The 20,953-nt window shown below is 38.2% G+C and overlaps 2 protein-coding genes across 2 annotated transcripts; one reads left to right on the forward strand and one right to left on the reverse strand.

Moving 5' to 3' along the window:
• Positions 1 to 2,339: 2,339 nt before the first annotated feature.
• LOC108149917 lies at positions 2,340 to 2,813 on the reverse strand. Its single transcript, XM_017277832.1, has one exon. The coding sequence runs from the start codon at positions 2,785 to 2,787 to the stop codon at positions 2,365 to 2,367; it is 423 nt and encodes a 140-aa protein (XP_017133321.1). The 5' UTR covers positions 2,788 to 2,813; the 3' UTR covers positions 2,340 to 2,364.
• A 932-nt stretch (positions 2,814 to 3,745) lies between these two features.
• Positions 3,746 to 8,520, forward strand: LOC108149921 (uncharacterized transmembrane protein DDB_G0289901). The gene is made up of 13 exons (XM_017277837.1): positions 3,746 to 3,914; positions 4,044 to 4,655; positions 5,063 to 5,389; positions 5,462 to 5,485; positions 5,551 to 5,679; positions 5,747 to 5,893; positions 5,956 to 6,084; positions 6,153 to 6,323; positions 6,415 to 6,615; positions 6,678 to 6,809; positions 6,872 to 7,576; positions 7,642 to 7,776; positions 7,845 to 8,520. Exons 1-13 carry the CDS (start codon positions 3,746 to 3,748, stop codon positions 8,411 to 8,413), a joined length of 3,450 nt encoding a protein of 1,149 aa, XP_017133326.1. The 3' UTR covers positions 8,414 to 8,520.
• Positions 8,521 to 20,953: the final 12,433 nt, after the last annotated feature.

Consider the following 20,953-nt stretch of genomic DNA (forward strand, 5'->3'; position numbering starts at 1 on the left):
TGTTCCTACGAATTTCAACTTGTCGCCATTGAGTATGCAATAAATAATTTAGATTGAGCGGTTCAAAGGCAGCAGCACAAAAGGAGGCAACAACAAATAGATTCCATTTAGATATTCGTTTGGATTCCAATTATAGTTTATAGTTCCATTTGTGTGGTATATCGCTCCATCTGTTTCCGTTTTGCATTCGTGGCGTTTACTTTCAACTAACGTCACACAGCCGCATTCAAATCAGCTTAATTAAATTGTAATTGGATATGTTTTTTCGTCCAGAAAGTGACACAAACAAACTAAATCCAGGGGGAGATTGGGAATGGTGGTTGATGGTTGATAAGCTCATCGCGAGGATTGTCTTTAAAGCTGCGGACAGCCGTCTCTATCCGTCCAGCCATCCATTCGTTCCTATCTCCCGACATCCCCCAAACGACACCAGTGATGTCAGTCATTATGAAGAGTAGCTAAAACAGCTAGTACTACTCATTAATATTATTATTATCCCACAGTATCTTGAAGAACTTTCACCTTTTTATTAAATTAAATTTAAAAAAAAATAAACTGTAATCATAAAAAAAACCTTAAAAATATATGTATTCAAATTAAAGTGGTAAAAAAAATGTAAACAATTTAAGTAGAAAATTGGACAAGACCTTGTTGATAAAAAAAAGATAAATAGAAGAAACAAATCTCAAACAAGCACAATGCAATAAAAATAATAATTAAGGTAAATATCATTCTGCGCTAAGCCTTTAAAAATATAACTTAAGATAACAAAAAAGTTCCGTAAATTTTTAAACGAAAATACAAATATGTATAGTACAAAATAGCTAAATTGGCAGCAGTTTTTGTACAGGCTGTTGCTTCTTGTTTATGCAACGAAACTAATTTAAAGTGCTTCACGCGGCGGTCGCTTAATCCGCTGCCATGGTGTGCGTGATGTTCCCCATCTCCCTTGCTCTATCTCCCATCTCACTCCCTCTCATTTTCTGTGTGTGGTGATAACTATGTTAAGTTGTTGACGCGCATATATATAAATATAAATATATATATATACATACGTATATATATGGGGGTAAGCCATAATAACAATATAGTCAGTAATTAAATGACACTGGCACGTGGCTTGATGAAGCCCAACAAAAAAGTTCGCAGGATAGCCGAAGGAAACACCCACACACATACCTTCCGTTCACACACACACACACAAACACACACAGAAGCCCAAGACTGTGAAAAAATCAATTAACTTATCTGTTTTTTTTAAAAGGCAACAATGTTTAAGTTAAATTTCAAATAGTATAACTATTATAAATAGGTAATTTTCAAAACGCTATATTAATATTATCAGTATTTTCTAAAATTATATTTAGTGTGTATCTAAAATAACACTTAAATAGTAAATCAAAATATTTTTTAATTTAATTTAATTTAATTTAAATATGTAAATATTCAAATTGTTAAATTGACTATTTTGGGATTTGATTTCAATATTTGAAAATTTAGTTTTAATTTTGTATAAACCCTATTTAACTTAAAATGTTTTTAAATCAAATAGTTACTATTTAAAATCTAATATTCGTACCAGATTACTATTTTAATATACTACTATTTTGCATTTCTATTCTAATCTATTGAGATTATTTCTGTCATTTGGCAATAAGGGACATTGAACAGATGCAAATATATATCTGTGAAAGCCGATGAGGAAGGGGAATCCCTGTTGACGATGCGGCATCCATCGTTGACATTATTCACATTTAACCATTTGCACAACAAATTCAAGTAAATCTTTGCACGAATTAAATTTCATTTGTTTACAACTCAATGAAAAGCCACAAAGCTTGTGTCAGTTTGAGTTGGTCTTTTCCATCAGGCATACGGCATACAGACATACACATTCGCTGGTTGAGAATACAAATTTATTTCTTGTATTTTCGGCACAATTAAGATTTGCGCACATAAACGCCGCAACTTGTGTTGGCATTAAGTGCTTTGCTCAAAAACTTATAATTGAAATAATTTGTTAAGGGCAAAGGCAATGGGGGCAAAAGAGACTTTAACTTTGGCGTAGAAATGCGAAACATTTGCTTTATATACACACGGAATGTACTTTTGGCGATCTCTGCAGGCATTGGCTAAAACAATAATGGTCTTTTCAATTACATATTTATGGTGATTACCAAATGCCAAGGGTAAATCAATGCCCAAAGGTTTATTTGAATTGATTTTATTTGTTTTTGCCAAAATTAATGTAACATTTAAGGATATAAGAGTAACCATAGATTTACAATAGTCTACTCAAAAATTGAGAAATAACACCCAGGAATTGAAAAGAAAAACAGTTCGATATCTATGATTTTATTGAAACTAAACTATATATCCCTTATCGTTGCTGAATTTATAGCAGAAACGCTTGAAGCAAATCCTTCGTCTCACGGTCGTTGGATTGGATTCAGTGGTTGTGGAGACATTAGCCACCGTTGTGGAGTTTAAACTGATGGTGCTGGAGCTATCCAAAATGCTCGTTGCTTCCGAAACTTCTGTTGTTACATCTGTGGAATTTCCTGATGGCAATGTGGTAGTCCCCACGCTGGTTTCGTTAGAAGAAGGTGCTAATGTGCTAATTGTGGTAACATTACTGGATTCCAATTCAAGGAAATTAATTAATTGATCCATAAACTTCTGTATAGAGCTGCGATCCTCGGCAGTAAAGGTTTGCGCCTCCGAAATCCCCAAAATGCTATTTCCTATGAAGGAAATAATCAAAATACACACAAAGCGTTGATCCATTTTGTTCAAGTTAATTGTTCTTAGTACTTGAGAAACTGCACACATTTGCTGACCGCTATTCTGCATTTATACAAATTCATTTATTGAGTATCTCTATGCGGAAATTTCGGAGAACAGATGTTACGTGCCAACACCCCCAAAAAATAAATTAGATAGCTCATTGGACTTTCGACCAAATGGGTCACACTTGGCTAATCTATCATTAAAGCTGAAGAGTGACAATTTCTCCGAGACATTTCAAGCAATTTCTTTATATTAATCATCAGTGCTTTTGTGGCTTTTCAAGTCAATGAAAAATTTTGCCATGAATGAATACATAGTTAAAGTTAATTCTTCGTGTTCGAAATTTCATGGAATTCTGGAAGCTGCAAGAAACTATCTTAATACAGACTTTAATTACTCTAAAATCTATGAGATATATCATAATCTTAGAATTTTAAATAATGATAAGACGTAATTTTCGAAATTATTTGTTGATTTATTAAGCTTAAAATTCAAGCAACGATACGGATGAAATTTATATTAGTTGTAGCAGAAGTTTAAGGAGAAACCTGATTTGCCCAACTTAAGCCCCAAAGAGACTAGATTAAACTGATCTAAATTTGATTTGTAAGCTTACTTCCCCGCTCAGAGATCCAAACCAAAATCGATCGTAATCTTTAACACACACCGCTTTAGCCCTGATTTCCTCAGTTTAAAGCCAAGTTCTGAGCCCACTCATTACCCGCAAGAGATAAGTAGTTTGCGTCGGAGCATGCAGAAAGAATTCCTCAACTATATCGAGACAAAGATTTTTGGTATTGATGGCGGGGAAGCACGTTTTACAGAATGCCAGAACGGTTATCTCTCGCTGGGTTTACATGACGATAAGCGGGGCGAAAGTCGTATAAAAGAGCTCTGAATTGGGGCGAAATCTATCAATCACCGACAAGTCAAGTTTGTGGAAACAACTATCGAGATGTGGCGACTGCATTTGTTCTTACTCCTGTCATCATGTTTTCTGGTGCCACACGATGCCAAGCCCACGAAGCGATCTACGGTTGGATTTTCCACCACAACACTGGCATCGTTACTCCTGGAAACGGAATTAAGTAGTAGCAGTAGTACTAGTAGTAGTACTAGTAGCAGTACTAGTAGCAGTACTAGTAGCAGTACTAGTAGCAGTACTAGTAGTAGTACTAGTAGTAGTACAAGTACTAGTACTAGTAGTAGTACTATTGCCAGCACAACGGATCAGACCACGACAAGTACCGAAGCGTCACCAAAAACCACCACACGTGTCACCAATATCGGACGCTTGGCTTCCAAGGATCTGGCCGATTTGCTTTTGGCCAGCATGCAGGCACGTGGCGCCAAGCTGACTTCCATCCAGGAATCCACAATGAAATCACTTCGCAGCAATGAGAGCAAGGACACGAAGGGTCATAATGTGTTCCTGGAAATTGGCATGGATGTGATTATTGATATACTCGTCGGAGCTCGTAACAATGCTACGTGTAGTCGCATTATCCAGGATATTGACCAGTCGCAGGACAGGAATAGCCTCACTCTAACACTAAAGTCATTTTTGGCTCTGTGCTTCTTCAATGGCATCGAGTGCGCCAAGGAGGAGGTGGGTCAGGTGATCAAGAACACCCACACGCGTCGGCGAGAGCAGACCAAGGTCGTCGAAGATCATCAGCAGACAGAGGGATCGGGACTTCGTACCGCCCGCAAGGTGGCTGATGTCAAGGACGATCGCGCCAAGGTGCTAAAGTTCCTGCAGGCACGCAATATCACCGAACTGACCGCCATCCTGAACACTTTGCTGCAGGTGTGCGGAGCGTCGAGTGGTGAGGCGCACAAGATCATACGGAATTTGCGAGAGAGTGAGTATATATGTAGTTGCCTTTGATATAAAATTAGTACTCCCTTTTAAATAAGCGGTAACGACAAGCTAATATCATATAGCGTTGGTGTTAAATCAACGAGTAACAAGTAGCGAGTAATGAGAACGTTTACTGACTCTCAAACAGTATCGAGTAATGAATCCTAGTACGGAAGTATTGGTAAACAAAAATAAGTTTAACGAGAAACGTTAACGAGTGGCGAGTAAAAAATGAAAACAAAAAAAAATTAAGACTAAACGATAATTAATATTAAAAGTAAAGTAAAGCAACAACAGGAAAAATAACCAACAGAATTGGAACGAATCGAATGCGGAGCATCAAGAAAATGTATAAGAAGAAATGGTTTAAACATACTATTAATTTGTATGCTTTCATTATCCTTTCAGTGGGTCCCGATTCCGTCAGTCTGCTGCAAGTGAACGCCTTTAGCATGCTATCCATATCGCTGCTTGACAGTTTGTCCACCATTGCCGAGGGCAAAACGAGCGGTTTGTGCTCCGCCGCCCCCGAAAGTTGGATCGTTCGCCTGCTGGCCATGGGCGTGGACAAGCCGGTGCTAATGGGCCTGATGACTGCCCTCGATCGTACAATGCAGACCTCCACATCCGCTGAACTGGCCAATGCCGCGGCACTTAACAGCGTAAATGGCGGTGACTTAACAAATACCCCATCCATGGTTGGACCAAAAACAGCGGCCACTGCAAAGCGAGAGAGTAAGCGAAAGATTTGAATTTTAATTGTTCAATATAACTTACATCCTTCCATTTTTTTTTTTTTTTTTGCAGCGGGTTCCGGTAATATTGAAAACTGTAAGTTTTTATAATTTTTGTTCAACTCGTTTTTTTTTTTTAATTTGTTTTATTTAATACAATAGTGGCAAGTGATATCGTCTTTATGGGCAACGATAACGCACTAAATGGGCTTGTTGACGCTAAAGTGCCTGCTCAAGTTGGCGCCAGCGTTTTAAGTACGAATTCTGGTTCTCAAGGCAACGTTCTGAATGGTAAGTGGCGGCAAAATCTGTCATTTGTTTAGTAATTTTTTAATTTATTTTTTATCATCCCGTGCAGAGAGACCTAATGCCCTTGTCGTTGGATCAAGAAACGAAATTAACCGCGCAGTTCTGGCGAAAGTTCCCGCTCAAGTAGGTGCTTCAGTGTTATCTAATAATATTGGTGGAAGCTCTTCTTCGAGTCCATCCGGTAATATTGAAAACTGTAAGTTTTTATAATTTTTGCCCAATTCGTTTTATTTTAATTTGGTTTATTTAATACAATAGTGGGAAGCGATATCGTCTTTATGGGCAACGATAATGCACTAAATGGGCTTGTTGACGCTAAAGTGCCTGCTCAAGTTGGCGCCAGCATTTTAAGTACGAATACTGGTTCTCAAGGCAACGTTCTGAATGGTAAGTGGCGACAAAATCTATCGTTTGTTTAGTTATTTTTTAATTAATTTATTTATTATTTCGTACAGAGAAACCTAATGTCCTAGTCGTTGGATCAGGAAACCAACTTAACCGTGCAGTTGTGGCGAAAGTTCCCGCTCAAGTGGGTGCTTCAGTGTTATCTACTAATAATGGTGGAAGCTCTTCGGGTTCCTCTTCTTCGAGTCCATCCAACGGGTCGGGATCTACAGGCTCTACGGGTTCGTCGACCAAATCAGGATCTTCTGGATCCTCTGCGTTATTTTGTAACTAATATATTTTTTATTTCTCCATCGTATTTCTTCATTTCAGTACAAGGTGGTAACTCCGCGAGTTTTATGGAAAAACTTGTAAATCTTGGACTCCCACTCGATCAGGCCGCTAATGTTTTTAGTATCTTGAGCAATCAGGGTTCTTCTGCGGGTGGATCTTCCAGTGTTTCTTCTGCTGGCTCTTCAGGTGGTTCTTCAAACGGCTCTAATGCAGGCACCTTTGTGGGAAATAATGCAAATAGTAAGGCAATTTGTATTCTTCCGCTCATGGTAAATTACAAATTGACTCAATTTTTCTTATAGTTGGCCCCGATGTTGACATCGATGGTAGCAATAACACGCTTAACAGTCTCGTTGATGCCAACATTGCTGCATTAGCTAATGTCCCGGCTCTAAGCCAGATAGATGGAAGCGGCTTTTCAAATAATCTCAACCGTGAGTAGTTATCTCTATTGGAGATTTTTTAAACTTAATTTGTTTTTTGTTTTTTTTTTTAGAACAATCGAGGCTACGCATTAAAGGTGACAATAATACTGTTACAAAAGTTGCAGACGTCAATGCTCCCGTTTTGGTGGCTCTATCGGCGCTTTCCAGTCTTACGAAAACCGGTGGCCTCCCTGGTGGCTCAAGTGGTTCAAGTGGTTCCTCATCAAGCCCACTATCCGGATTGGGTGGCCTCACGGGAGGCTTACCCTTAGTAGGAGCAAGCCCATTATCCGGATTAGGTGGCCTCACGGGAGGCTTGCCCTTAGTAGGATCAGGCTCAAGTGGATTAGTAGATAGCCTTACACACAGTGTACCCATAGTAGGCGATGCAACAAAATCAGGATCAGGTGGAAGTGGTCTTCTTGCACCCGTTGGAGGCCTTCTTCAAACCGTTGTCACTGTCGTCCCGCCGGTCCTTAACACCGTCCTTGGCACCGTAGGTGGCCTCGTGGGTGGTTTAACTGGCAGCCCATCAGGCGGATCTGGTAGTCCTCTAGGCGCTGTTACCAACATTTTGGGAGGCAGTTCTTCAAGCGGCGGTGGAGGCGGCATTGGAAACAACGCTGTCAGCGGTCCCGAAACTTCGGTCGTCGGCAACGACAATAATGTGGTTAAATTGGTGGACGTCAATGGAAACGTCCTCGCCCTCATTCCCTTACTATCAGTGGTAACTCAAATCTTAGGTCTTGGAGGCCTTACTGGCAACTCACTTAACAGTAAGTTTGCAAAGCTTGTTTCGCTTTATAAATCTTATTAATCAATCTATTATTTATTTTCGCAGGGGGTCCCAAGACGGTTGTTATTGGTGACAATAATCGTATAGTGAAACTGATTAACGTTGACTTGTGGGTTTTGGCCTTCCTGGATGTACTCAACATAATCCGAGGAAGTGGAGGCGTTTGCAACCAGGTCAACAGTAAGTTAATATCCTATTCTCCTGTAGAATGTTGTCTTATTTTGAATGCATTTTTATTATAATTTCAGCTGGGCCCGGCACAGAAATAATTGGCAATAATAATGATATTGTTCAGGTGGTCGATGTGGATTTGAGTGTGTTGCTACTGGTGGATTTGTTGAGCCACTTGATCACCACTGTGGCCAATGACTGCAGCGGCAACACCACCACCACAACGGCTCAGCCTCCAACGGTGCAACCTCCTACAGTGCAACCTCCTACGGTTCAACCTCCTACAGTGCAACCTCCTACAGTGCAACCTCCTACGGTTCAACCTCCTACAGTGCAACCTCCAACCGTGCAACCTCCTACTGTTCAACCTCCTACGGATCAACCGCCCACCTATGGCCCACCAACTAACGAGCCACCTACCAATCAACCTCCTACCAATCAACCACCTACCAATCAACCACCTACCAATAGGCCACCCACAAATGAGCCACCCACCAATGGACCACCCACCGTTCAGCCACCCACCAACCGCCCACCATCGCCCAGTCCCAACAATTGCTATCGCAGATATTGCCGGAAATGGCGCACTCGTCCCAGCTATTTGTGCTACAAAAACTGCGGTGGTGCCTTCACATACAAGCCCTAAGAAGTCGGTTATCGTGCACCACCCAGGGAACCAGCACCACCGAAACCAACAAAACCACCGGCTGTTTAGCTACTCAATCTTGTTATGCGTGGCCCTGCCAGCCTCACTGCCACTCGGCATTTATTTATTTTGTATTCTCTCTAAGCAAAAGTTGTTTAATTTGTTTGAAATATATAAAAATTGAATCGATAACTGAAGGTCTCACATAAAATTGGGGTAATAAACTTGATTGTAAATCAATAGAGGTAAGTCAAACAAATTATACAAAATATAGTTTTAAATAAGACCAAATGTTGAAATTATAGAAGAACCACATCTCTATTATCTATATTTATATGGTATAATTACAAAGCAAATAGATAAAGAATTGCCTGGTTTGGTATAAAGATAAACTTGTATTACAAATTCAGTTGTGTTTAATAACATTTTCGATAGCAAGTTATGGTAGCAAATCTAGGTTATTTATTACCAACGGCTAGCCCTAGCATAAATTAATGGATTTGTATAGTGAGTTCACAAAATAATTTGTTGTATCTGTCTGATGTACATATATAAGTACACCATTCACTTTTGTATACATCCACGCCTTAAATAAAATCACCCAACGTGCTATTCATACACCAAAATGCAATTACATTCACCCCCAACCGACGAAAAAAAAAATTTTAAACGAAAAACAAAAAGTTACGCTTTATAAATAAAAGATAACATTATTAACAAAAGCCACCCACGGAAAAGAGCACCGCACCAAATACCTGAAGACCTCAAGTTAGACAAATGGTCGTCAACCGGTGGAAATTGGGGAATTTTCCGAGGGGGCGGAGAATGGAAAGCGACCCGGAACGTGCCACAGGCCGCATGAAATCATAATGAAAGCAATAAAAGCATCAGCATCAACATCAGCAACAGCCAGAAACAGAAACAGAAGCAGAAGCAGAAACAAAACCGTACAAGAACCAGAAGTTGTCGGCGCTTGAGGTGCGAGTGTCTCACCTCATAATTGATGACCTAAGTAATTTGTTATGGCTATGAAACGTGTGGCAAACACAAAAACGCTGCCGCAGCACGACAACTGCGGAAGACAAAAATATTGAAGTAATTATAAAATTTTCAAAAAATAAGAAAAACAAAACAAAACAGAACAGAATGCCTACGGGGATGACAAAATGCGGGAAAAAGTTTTAACGTGGAGGGAGGAGGAGTCTGCTTTTGCCTGCTAATGATAACCATCAGTGGGTCGTCGGGTGTTAAATATTATGCAACACCTCGGGGACGCAATTGGGTTACCAAAACGACAGCACTTCAAATCCAATGATTGTCCGCACCTAAGTAGACTTAAGAAATTCAATGGTCGTTTGGGGAAATAATCTACTGGCCGAAATTGCTTAGCAAAAAGAGCGGCCAACTTTTAACACCTCAAAGTGGTCTCGCCCATAAATCCACTAAATCATGAATAAATAACCGAAAAACTTTTGCTTACTTTGCTTGAGCAATTCCGATTTCTTATATTTCCTTTTAGTTTTAAGGTATATGTCAATGTTTTAAGTTTTTATAAATAGTCATAATAAAATTTAAGGAATGTAAGAGAATTTAATAAGTTTAATTTGTTTTTTTTTTTATTTGTTTTAATTTGTTTTTTATTTATTGTAAAATATTAATGGTACGACATTTAAAGAACATTCTAATATATTTTCAAAGAGAAATATTGACGGTCTGGCAAAGGCAGCAATCATTTTTAAGATATTATTATTAGATTAGAATAATTTAAGACAAAAAAATAAAAAAAAACCTTAATTCCCCCTTAAATACGACTAGCTATAAAAGTCTGCAAATTGCAGGCGAAAATTAAATTAAAGCTTACATAAAAATGGGTTAAACTAGTTTATTAAGAGTAAAATACATTTTGAATGCATATTAGAATTGAGGTTCCTTAGTGCATTTTTTTTATACACATTCAATTTTCTAGACCACTGCTGATTTCATCTCCTCTACTTAACACTTTTCTACGCTGAGCTGAATACAGGAAGTGCAAACTTTCCATCACTTGTTGCCAGTTCGTGATAGTGGCGGTGAAAGTGCGCCCTTAACAAGGGTCTTTGGTTGGGTGGTGTGGTTGGTAGCCGACAGAGAGACAATCGATATCCAGCACAGGACATTGGGCATTGAAAATGCAGCAGACTTTTAGGCGCAGACATGTTTTATGTACTTGTCAGTCGTCAGCGAGACAGGACAGGAATAGACATTTTGAGATGGGGGGGTACAAGTTGTAACTCGAAAGCTACAAGTTCCGCACAACAGTTGCGCCCATTCTCGTCTTACTTTCGCTCTGGATTATTCTTCTTTCCGCTGCCGTTGCCGTTGCCATTGCCGTTTTATTATTGTACATAATTTGCACGTGCTGCGAATATCTAAAATTTACGACCAGCATAGAGACACACAGCGAGAGCGAAAGTGCACAGGTTGGTTGCTTGTCTGCGGATGTTTTGGTTGGGGGTGGGTGGAAATGCGAGTATAAGGGGGTGGTGTTGTCGTGTACATTATTTTGCTTTCAAGCGTTGAAATAAAAGGAAAAGTCGCCGAGCTTTAAATGAGTAGCAGGACACACAGAGAAACAATAATGTGGAAGTATTTAACAACTTTTCTATCGTTTTTTTACAATTTCTACAATAAGTTTTCAAACTTAGTTGCATATTTTTAAGTACATTTTTTTTTTAAATTTTTAATTGGAATTCCAATTTCTTGTAATTAAACTTGTAATGTTTGTATCTCATGGTTAAATAAAGACTGGCTACAGTTTAAAGTTGCATGTTCACACTGAGTCTTAAGGTAGCCTGGTCACACTCTGACAATTCTTTTTGATATTTTATACAAATAAGGAGTTGGGTCTGCAAAAAAAAAAAAAAAAACATTTCTTGTAGAAATTTCTCTTAGTCCAACCACCGTCCACTGGGTCGACCCCGCCGCTTTTCTACTGTCTCTAGGTGAGTGAAATCTTCTACAAGCTGCCCCCCGGGATCCCTTTGGCCTGTCTGTCTCTTTATTTTCGCCCCAAACTCCCCCCACAACTTTATTTCTAGCTCTGTCTGTCTGACTGGCTTGCTTACTTTTACACGTTTTATGTCGAAAATAAATGTGAACTAATGCATTTTTATTAATATATACAAGCGTGCTGGGAATTCCAAGCTAGAAAATGATGTCGGCTGGGGATATATAAACACACCACACGCCCCGCCCCTCTTTTTCCGCGTTTGAAAGCCACCGCCCGCTGACGATGATTAAGCGTAAAAACCGCAAATGTTTTTTAAATGCAGTGCAAATGCTTTCGGGTCATGCCCAGTGCTCTGCTTTTTAGCTTCTTTCAGAGCGGAGCGGAGCGGATCGGAGAGGAGACTTTTCTTTTTAGCCGGCTAAGTGAGTAGTTTGTTGAATCGTGTTGAAATATTTAGCACAACGCGTACGTGCCGACATTGTGTGGTTGTCGTTCTCATCTCCAATTGGGTTTCGGATTTTCAGCAAACAACCGGTAACGTAAAATTGGAAAATAAAACTGTGTCAAGACACATTTTACAGTCCTCAATGCACGCATGTTTTCTTTTTGTGGGGTATTTAATATTAGAGGGAGTGCGAAATGGCGATTACGCAGGTACGAAACCATGATAAAAGCCCCATTTTCGAAGACTTAATTTACAAAGTGACAAAGAAACACTTCACTTTAATCTAAGGTGTAATAAATTTTACTTTACAAAAAATGTGTTTTAAGCTGATGATTTTCAGTGTGACCAAATCAATCGATGAAGCAAATATAAAAAAGACAGTGTTGCAATTTAATGAACATTTGTCTTTTGTAAGTTTTTTTTTTTTGGAAAAAAAACATCTAGTATGAGAGCAATTATTTTACCAGAAAAATGTTTGGACATGCTTGCCTATATTTGTGGATCTTGGCGCCATTATTCAGGGGTTATCGCCCCCTACCAGTATCATCTACTTTACTTCAATGCGTCCACTGGCAAATGAAATGAAAAAGCCAACAAAGTGGCAATGAGGAGGGTGTTTCTCGGAGGGATGGGAGAAGGGCAATGCGAAGACGGCACTTTGCATACTAAAATGTATGCCAGGGTGTGGGCGGAATAAATAGGAAAAGCAAATAGCGCGCCGCTCTATTGACATTTTAGGGTTTCATTGTAAAGCAATTTAAATTATTGTGTATATTTTCTATTTCACTCAGCTTCGTTTTTCTATTTCTTCGCCGCCTTTATTTGGTCCCTCTCCCTTTTCTCCATGTATATTGTATATGTGTATATGTGTATATGTGCGTGTTTTGTGTACTTTTTGGGGTAAGAAACATTTTCGACTTAAGCATTCAGGACATCGTGTCCGCGACTCGTGTCCTGTTCTATTCTATTCTCTGGATCCTTTTCGGCTGGATTTTATTTTGTGCAAATTTTTCAAATGTTATCCTTAATTTAGTTTATAAGTAGATGCCAGGCACGTTCGAGGCAAATGACATTTTATTTGTGGATTTTTATAGACTTTCCTTATGCGAACCGTCGCTCATCCCGCCCAAACGGCATCCCCCCAAATTTTTTTGTTGTGCGTGGTGGCGGGAAAACCGAAAAATAGGTCGTAATTTGTGTTTTTGCTGTGAGTTTCAAATTTTTGTATATGCCTTTGCTGAGAATTTTTTGCTTTTTTCAATGGCTGGAGCACATGTGTCTTCGATGAGTCAGGCAGGATGTGCGAAGGGATAAGAAATGGGCGAGTTCATTGCCCCTTTTTGAGGGTGATAAGATGTTGGATAAATTTACACATTTTCCATGTTTAAAATGTATATTTTTAAATTTTTAATATCCTAATATCTCTTAAACACAATTTGTTTTTTGTTTTGCAAATAAATTACATATTTGTAAGGAACCTTTTTTCAGCACATGGAAGTTTAAGACTCAAAGAGCAATCGAACGCAAAATCACTGGACAATACCTCGAATTTCTTCGCTTATGCGGAAAATATCTAAGCTTGACACACCTATATAAATCTAATGAAATTCACCTGAAAGAAAAACAAGAACCATTGCAAAAAGAATCGCAACAGTGGTTGGACAATTACGTGGAGTGGGTGGCGGTGGGTTGGTTCAAGGTTTAAGGTGAAAGGTGAAAAGTGGAAGGTGAAGGCTGACGTGTGCCCCATAAAACTGCTATTCCTCGCTTTCCTGCTATTCACACACTCATACGGGTTGGAACATAAATTGCGCACAATAAAGCAAAAATTAAAAAGCGTAAACAGAAATTGCCCGTTTTCCTTCTCTTACACTTTTCCTTATATTTTCCCCGTGTGCTTTTCTTTTTCCCCCGTTTCAAGTTGTCAGAGGTGGCATTTCCTTTTGATTGCGCCCCTGTCAGAAGGGGAAAAGAATATGAAAAAAACTGAAAAACCATGACATTTTCTTGTAAAAATATTCTTTCTTTTGGGCAAAGCAACGTTAAAAAAAACCCACTAATTATAAGCTCATTAAATGTTTTGAAGTACAATCCAAATATTTTTGCTTAAAAAACACCACAGTGGCTTCTAAGTTAAATTTATCTGACATTATATTAAAGATTTAAATAATTCTTATTGCCATAGCCGCGGAACTTCCCTACTTTGATTGATTGACTTGAAAATTCAAAATCAAATTTACATTTTAACATTTATTTTAAATATATCATACAATGTATCAAACAAACTTTTTGCCGAACATTAACTGAACCAAAATGTCATGTTAACTTTTTAACATTAAATTAGATTTCGTTTTATAATGAATGAATAAATAATGACTGCTGACACACTTTAAAAGATGCATTTTGCTTGTAGCACCCAGAAGAATAAATACATATGAATAAAATATGATAGACCAAAATGCAATTTAAATACCAAAGTTCAAATAATCAAGTTCAGATTCCTGCACTTTTTGAATATTAAAGTCCTGCTGACTTTTAAAGGGAAAAGCCAAAGCAAAAGCAAAGGGGGAAAAATGTCAGAAAGGAAATTTTGGGTGTGAGGTTTTTTATTGGGGGGCGGTGGTACACAATGGCCTTAAAAGGAAAGCAGGGAGATACGGATAGACACACACCTTTATTATTATTTTTACACTTAACTTCCGGTTTACGCCTATTACGCCACCACCACCCCACAGTTCTAGCCCCCATCAACAACAACAATAACAACAACCACCCACTGGATCAAATTACAAAATACAACCCCTGCTCTCTTCTGTCTGACGTAGCCTCGTAGCTCCTTTCTCATCCTGGATGAAGTTATTGTCCCCTGACATTGTGTTGTTACTTTTTTATTTTATTTTTTTTTTTTGGTTTGCAGGACTTACTGGTATATCCTTTGTGCCACGCATTTGCACGTGTTCGTTCCGCATAGTTCCGTTTGATACGCCACAAAGGTGTGTGTTCCCCGGCGGAATCTGACTTGGGAGAGGATGTCCTTCGGAGGCAGGATGTAAGCGGAAGCCGCCGATTACACATCGGGATGCAGTCAACGGGCAGATGACACCAGCCGGGAATCGGGATTTCAAAGACTCCAAGAACACAAGTATAAAAACAAGTGAGTAAGAAGAATAATTTCACTAACATACAAGAAGTGCACAAATTAAGTATTATATTTTTTACCTCTTATCCCATTAAATTTAGTTTTCTGATTTCAGGTATGAATATTCTAAGCATTCAAGTTTCTAAAAATTAATTATAATATAATAAATACAATGTTTACGTCATAGCACCATTGATTGAAGTCTGATTTTAACTTTATAATTATAATTTGCTAGCCTTAAAGTTATTTTTAGAATAGCTTTATCAATTAACTAATTAATTATTGTGCTATAGGCCATAGGCTTGATATTTTAACTGTATTATATATTGATGGGATCATTTAGGCTCATCAATTTGTTAAATGTTCATATTCGTTTCCAAACATTGTTACCACCTAAGTCAAGAACCCGTATCGATAATAATCCAGTCTTTGGTTGAGATCAAAATACAGCCCTCGAAACGGGATACATCAGATACAAAGTCAAGGCCTTTCACGGCGCTTAACTAAGCGTCAGTTTCGTTTTTGGTTTCATTTTTATTTTTGTTGTTTTTTTTTTTTTTTTTGTGGCGGCAGACTAGACGATGTGGGTTGGTATATGGGGTTAGGCGGTACGGCAGGAGATATGTGAAAGAGAAGCGGCTGTCAGCTTTGATTGATGCGCTGTAAACTCCGCGTGAAATTGCACACCGAAAACACCAAAAACCAGAAACGGCAGCGGAGGTAGCTACAAAAAAAAAAAAAAATAAACAAAAACAAAAAAAAACAGGAAGGCAGTGCTGCAAAAACAAATCGGAAGGAAGCACTCAGTGCACGCAACATACACTTCGAACTTGTTTTTTCTAAATTGTTTTTTGTTTAATTAAAAAAAAATAAAAACCAATATAAGCTTAAATATTTATTTATTTAAATATAGTTTTGATTTAATGAACAAAATTCAAATGTAACCGAGATTTACTTGCAATCAAATATAATCAGTTGACTTTTTTTTTTTAATTTTATTAATACAAATATGATAAATACTAAATTTTGAATTGAACAAAACATGAATTAGAATTTTAGGGTGGAAATCACTAAAAATCGTTTTCTTTAAATATAGATACATTTTTTCCAGTGCATCATGCACACACACACTTGTCCCATATGTGCTTGTATGTATTTCTGACTGCATGTGTGTGTCAGGCACTTTATTTGTGTAGGGCGGCATGCTTGGCTGATCACCTGAATATCTGGCTAAAGGGGGGTACTGAGCTGGGTTCTCCAGTCCTCGAGTGACGCGCTTTAAAATGGGGAAATTAAAATTCCAATAATAGCATCTCGCTGCTAACGGAAACCCAGGTGCTTAGCTATCGCCATAGCCCCATAGCCCCACCACCTTTTGCAACCATTTCCCCACATCAGCCCAACCATCCCATCTATATTACTCGCGCGAGGCAAAGAGCCTCTAAGTCTGGGCTCTTTTGCCTATCTGTGCGCTATGTGTATACGATGATAAAAATAAATTAAGCCACAAATTGCAATTTAATTTAAGGTTTTCCTTAGCCTCAATCCACACCCACAAAAGCGAAGAGAGAAGTTGCGACACTTTTTCGTGGCATATTAAAATAACTTGCCACATATTTCGGTGTCGCCACGTTCGCTGTGGCGTGGGCGGTTGGTGTCAGTGGGCGTGGCACGGTGGTTGGGCTGGCAAATTTATGGCATTGCAATTGCAAATATAATTAAAATTTCCAACTCTCTCTCTCTCTTTGCGTGTGCCCTTCCGACCGTTTCACTAGCACTTCGGTTACTTGTGTTTGCTTTTTGGAAATTATTTTTAGAGCCTGTCATCCTTAAGTTTAGCTAATTGAAGCTTAGCGGCGACTTAACAGTTTAATTGGAATTGGCATAGCCAGAGAAACGGAAACCCAAATGTATATATATAATTCCAAATACAGAATTTCAAATTTCCCAGTGAGTTCAATACATTATGGGGGTATAGTGAAATGCGATGTAATTTAAGGGGAATATTATGGATGGAAGTTATGTGGATTGTTTCAAATTAATAAAAAAAAAGTAAAAGAAAGCGCGCAATTTAAATATGTAAGGAAATCTACATCATTTTAAATTATGTAATGCAATCAAAACAGTAAAAGCAATGAAAAAAAAATGAAATCAATGTTACCTAAATTTTAAGCTTAAGACAATTGCAAAAAACGAAGAAAAATTTTCTTAAATATTTAAACTTTTGTTCCTATTTTTCATTATTTAAAAATGTCGATTTTCTAAAAATTAACTCGATCTAGAGATGTTTCACGACATTGATAAAATGAAATTATATAAAAACAAATATAAGGAAAGTTTATGAAAGCAATTTGAAAGATTACCAAATAGATGAGTATAAAATGTAGTCTTTTGAGATAAAAACAAATTAAATCAAAATAGCTATAAGGAAAGATTTGTATTAATTAATTTCCTGTGAGTACTACAGCTCTAAAATTAGGGGGAAACCGCAGCGAGGCACTTAAGCGCCTACGTGACTAAATATCGTGAATAGTTGATATAATTTACTTGGAGACTTGGACCTGTGTTCTCATTTTATGGCCACGTGTTGCTGCATGTTGCATCATTTTTATGTTCGGATCCCGTAACTTTTAGACCCCAATAAAGTTCCCGGAAAAAAAAATGAAACATAGCCACCCCTCAAGGCTTTCGTCTGAGACAAGCTTTTATAGTTGATTAAGGCATATCAAATGTCAAATGTCACTAAAGTCGACGGCAATGTCTGTTGTAAAAACTAAACAAAACCCATTGTAGGTTTGTGGGACTGGGAATCGGGGGCGAGGAGGTTGGAATATGGCTTTATGGTACGGTTCAGGTATATCCTACCTACCCCTCCGAAAAACCTGCCCCTTTCTAAATTCAGTTTGGCAATAAACAGAAAAAAAAAGCCAAGCGGAAAAATAAAGGAAATAAGAAGTATGCGAACTTACAGCTTATGTGGCGGATATCACTTTGTTAGCGAAAGACTCTCCCTCCCGTTTCTCTCCATCCCTTCAGAGAACTCCACTTTCTCCGTCTGTCTGAATGTTTGACTTTCTGTCTGTCTGTCTGGCAGCTCAATTGCCATGCTTGGCCCCTCGAAACGGAAGCGGAAATTGAAGCATAAAATTGCCAAGTTTGCCGCAACACCGAAGCATAGACATCGAAACTTTAGCAAACGTTGGTATAATGGCGGAAACGCGAAAATGTTGTCGATTATCTCTGGAGATGGATCTGAAACTCAGTTGGAATTCAGTACAAATAAATTATGAAAGAAATAGTAAGTGAAGTCATGACCCTAATTTCATTCCTTTTTATTTATTTTTCCCTAGGTATATAATAACCTATCTCAGAATTATCTTGAAAAATATCTCTAATTACGCAATGAAGACAGTAAAGTGATTTAATGCAATAATTTAATTTTTTACTTCATAAGTTGATAGATAACATTAATCTCTAGAAACCTCTGACATTGAATAAATAATATATATGTACGAAGAACTGATAAAATGCCCATATATAGAAAGCTGCCAAATAGATAGTAAGAGAGTTAAGCCAATATGTCAAAGCACTTCAATCTGTCAAGTAAATTATCCGTTTGATTTGCCACACCACCTCGATTCCATTTCACCTGGGGTCCTCGAGAATGTGCGTTGGGTTAATGTTTCGGCTCCGGGTTTTAGATCCGAAAGCCCCTTATAATGCCCCAAACTCACGTAACCATTTTGGTGGTGACTTCTACAAACGATAATTAATGAAATCTGACATCAGCTTGGGTAATGGTTTGGGTCCCCGACTGCCCGAAAATGGTGGGTTGGTGAGGTATAGTCTGGATGGACAAGGGTGACTACATTGTGAATAATTTTATCAATTTAAATTTACAACAATATTGTTGATAATTAAAATTTAAAACTAGGTATGCTTAGATGCGCACAAATAATTGTTTTGTTTAAACTATATTTTAACTGTTTAAATGGATTCGCAGGCAATCAGCAATGTGATCGTGTTTAAGAAAATTTGTTATACAGGCTTTAAGCACTTTTTTTTTTAAACAACCAGTGTGGCCATGCCTACGAAATGTTTTCGATATATATAAATATACATAATATTATTATTATATATAAATATATTATATTTAAATATCCAAATCCAAGTCTTAATAAACCCTATCATTATCAAAAATTGAATTGACCTATAGTTAAAAATAGTTAAAACAAATTATTTATATGAATTTCGATATTTTAAGCTTTCATTTTTCCAAGTGTAGACATTGACTCTGTGATCTGGAGAGGGGATTTCGAAGAGGGGTCTCTGAACGGTAGGGGGGGCCTGTTCGAGTGTATCGATGAGTGAGACAGCGCCGTTGAATGCCCTTAATGAGAAATCGTTTTAATTGAGTTTGCATGTTTATGGCTGCCTTTTCACTTGAGCATCGCCTGCACTTTTTGCGTGGGCGAGAGTGTGTGGCTAGGCTACTCCTTCTCCTTGTCCACATCCACAGCAATCACTTTAAAAGCCAAACCTTTGAGAGGGTTTTTCTGGGGGCCATGGGCGGGGGGAGAGGGAGGGGGATACTTTTGGTGCCCGACGAGGTCAGCCACATATTGTCATGTACAATGGCATCGTTTGTGGGTTGGATTTGGATCCCGGCAACAACAAGATGTAACCACATGCTGCTGCTCCTGATGAGGGTCAATTGTCCATTAGTGTGTGTGTGTGTGTTTATGTCCTTGCTACCCTCCTGGTGGGTGTTGTTTTCGTGGGTTGGTGGGTGGTGGCTGGGGGCCCATCTTCGAGGGGCACCATGTGGGGCTGGCACAACTTCTGACATGCCACTGCCGCCAAAGATCCACTTTTGGGGTGATTCCAGACGCTTCTGCTGCATCTGTGGCATAATTATTTGTTGATTATGTAAATTCGGGACTCCATTGATAGTTGCTTAATCCCAGCGACTGGAGTTCGCCTTCGACTGGGAGGACAAAGACGTGATCCTAAAATAACCAACTGTCGGATTATGCACATTAGTTGGTTACTCAAACTCATTTAAGCTTTTCGCTACCTTAAGAAATTAATTCAGTTTTTCTATAAACATGATGTGTGAACTGACTATTATAAATTTAATTATACGTATTAAGTATACGTATTTTTTCCGAGGAACTTTTTTAAAGCATACTTTTTAGGGCGTTTGGTCAAGAAAATGGAACTTTCGGTATAAGAATTATTCAATAACTTATAATATGATTATAATATATAGCAGGATTGTTAAGCAGGATCATTATTTTTAGAGCATACTCTTAAGGACGTTTGCACTTGAGAATTTAATATTATATTAAATTGAATATAAGAATAAGTATAAATATTAAAAAATACAAAAACAAATTAATAACACACAAATAAGTAGACGTGCAACGTCTCTAATCCAATTATTTCACGGAAATACCCTTTAGATGGAGTTTAAGTAAAACTGGAACTCTTGCATATAAATGCAGCTTAGCAGAGACTTTTGGCGTCAGCATTTATATTTATCCCTGCTGGATAAAAAGACAAGGGGAAAGGGGGGCTAAGAGCGGCTGTTTGTGCAACAAAGCAAATTGCTGTAATCCATTTTCCGGGCGCATCAGCTGCTGTTTCTGCTACTGCTACTGCTGCAGCTTTTCCTTTTCGCCCGCCGCTGGCCATCAAATGAAATGGATTTTTATTAGATTTTGCTTGTAAAGAAGATTTAAATTTATTTCGTTTTTGTTGGCTCCGCTTGTTTATACCCGGAAAAAACAGTTGTTCCTTGCGCTTTCTCCTACTTGTTGTTCTTATTTATTTGTTTCTTATTTCATGCTTTCCGTATTTGGTATCTTTCGTTAGTTTGTTTACTCCTTTCACTGCTTTTTTGTGGAAGATAAATGACGATCCCCTTTTTTTTATTGGGAAGAAAGTTTCGCGGTAGCAAAATCA

This window comes from Drosophila elegans, unplaced genomic scaffold, assembly GCF_018152505.1.
Source record: "Drosophila elegans isolate 14027-0461.03 unplaced genomic scaffold, ASM1815250v1 contig_149, whole genome shotgun sequence".
NCBI classification, from domain to species: Eukaryota; Metazoa; Arthropoda; class Insecta; order Diptera; family Drosophilidae; genus Drosophila; species Drosophila elegans.

What these genes read in the sequence shown, in the direction of transcription:
- LOC108149917 (XM_017277832.1), bottom strand. Translation starts at nt 2,787, where the DNA reads ATGGATCAACGCTTTGTGTGTATTTTGATTATTTCCTTCATAGGAAAT.
- LOC108149921 (XM_017277837.1), top strand. Translation starts at nt 3,746, where the DNA reads ATGTGGCGACTGCATTTGTTCTTACTCCTGTCATCATGTTTTCTGGTG. An exon ending in TAGTAGTAGTACTAGTAGCA is followed by an intron (nt 3,915 to 4,043) that starts GTACTAGTAGCA and finishes CAAGTACCGAAG; the next exon opens with CGTCACCAAAAACCACCACA. An exon ending in CATACGGAATTTGCGAGAGA is followed by an intron (nt 4,656 to 5,062) that starts GTGAGTATATAT and finishes TTATCCTTTCAG; the next exon opens with TGGGTCCCGATTCCGTCAGT.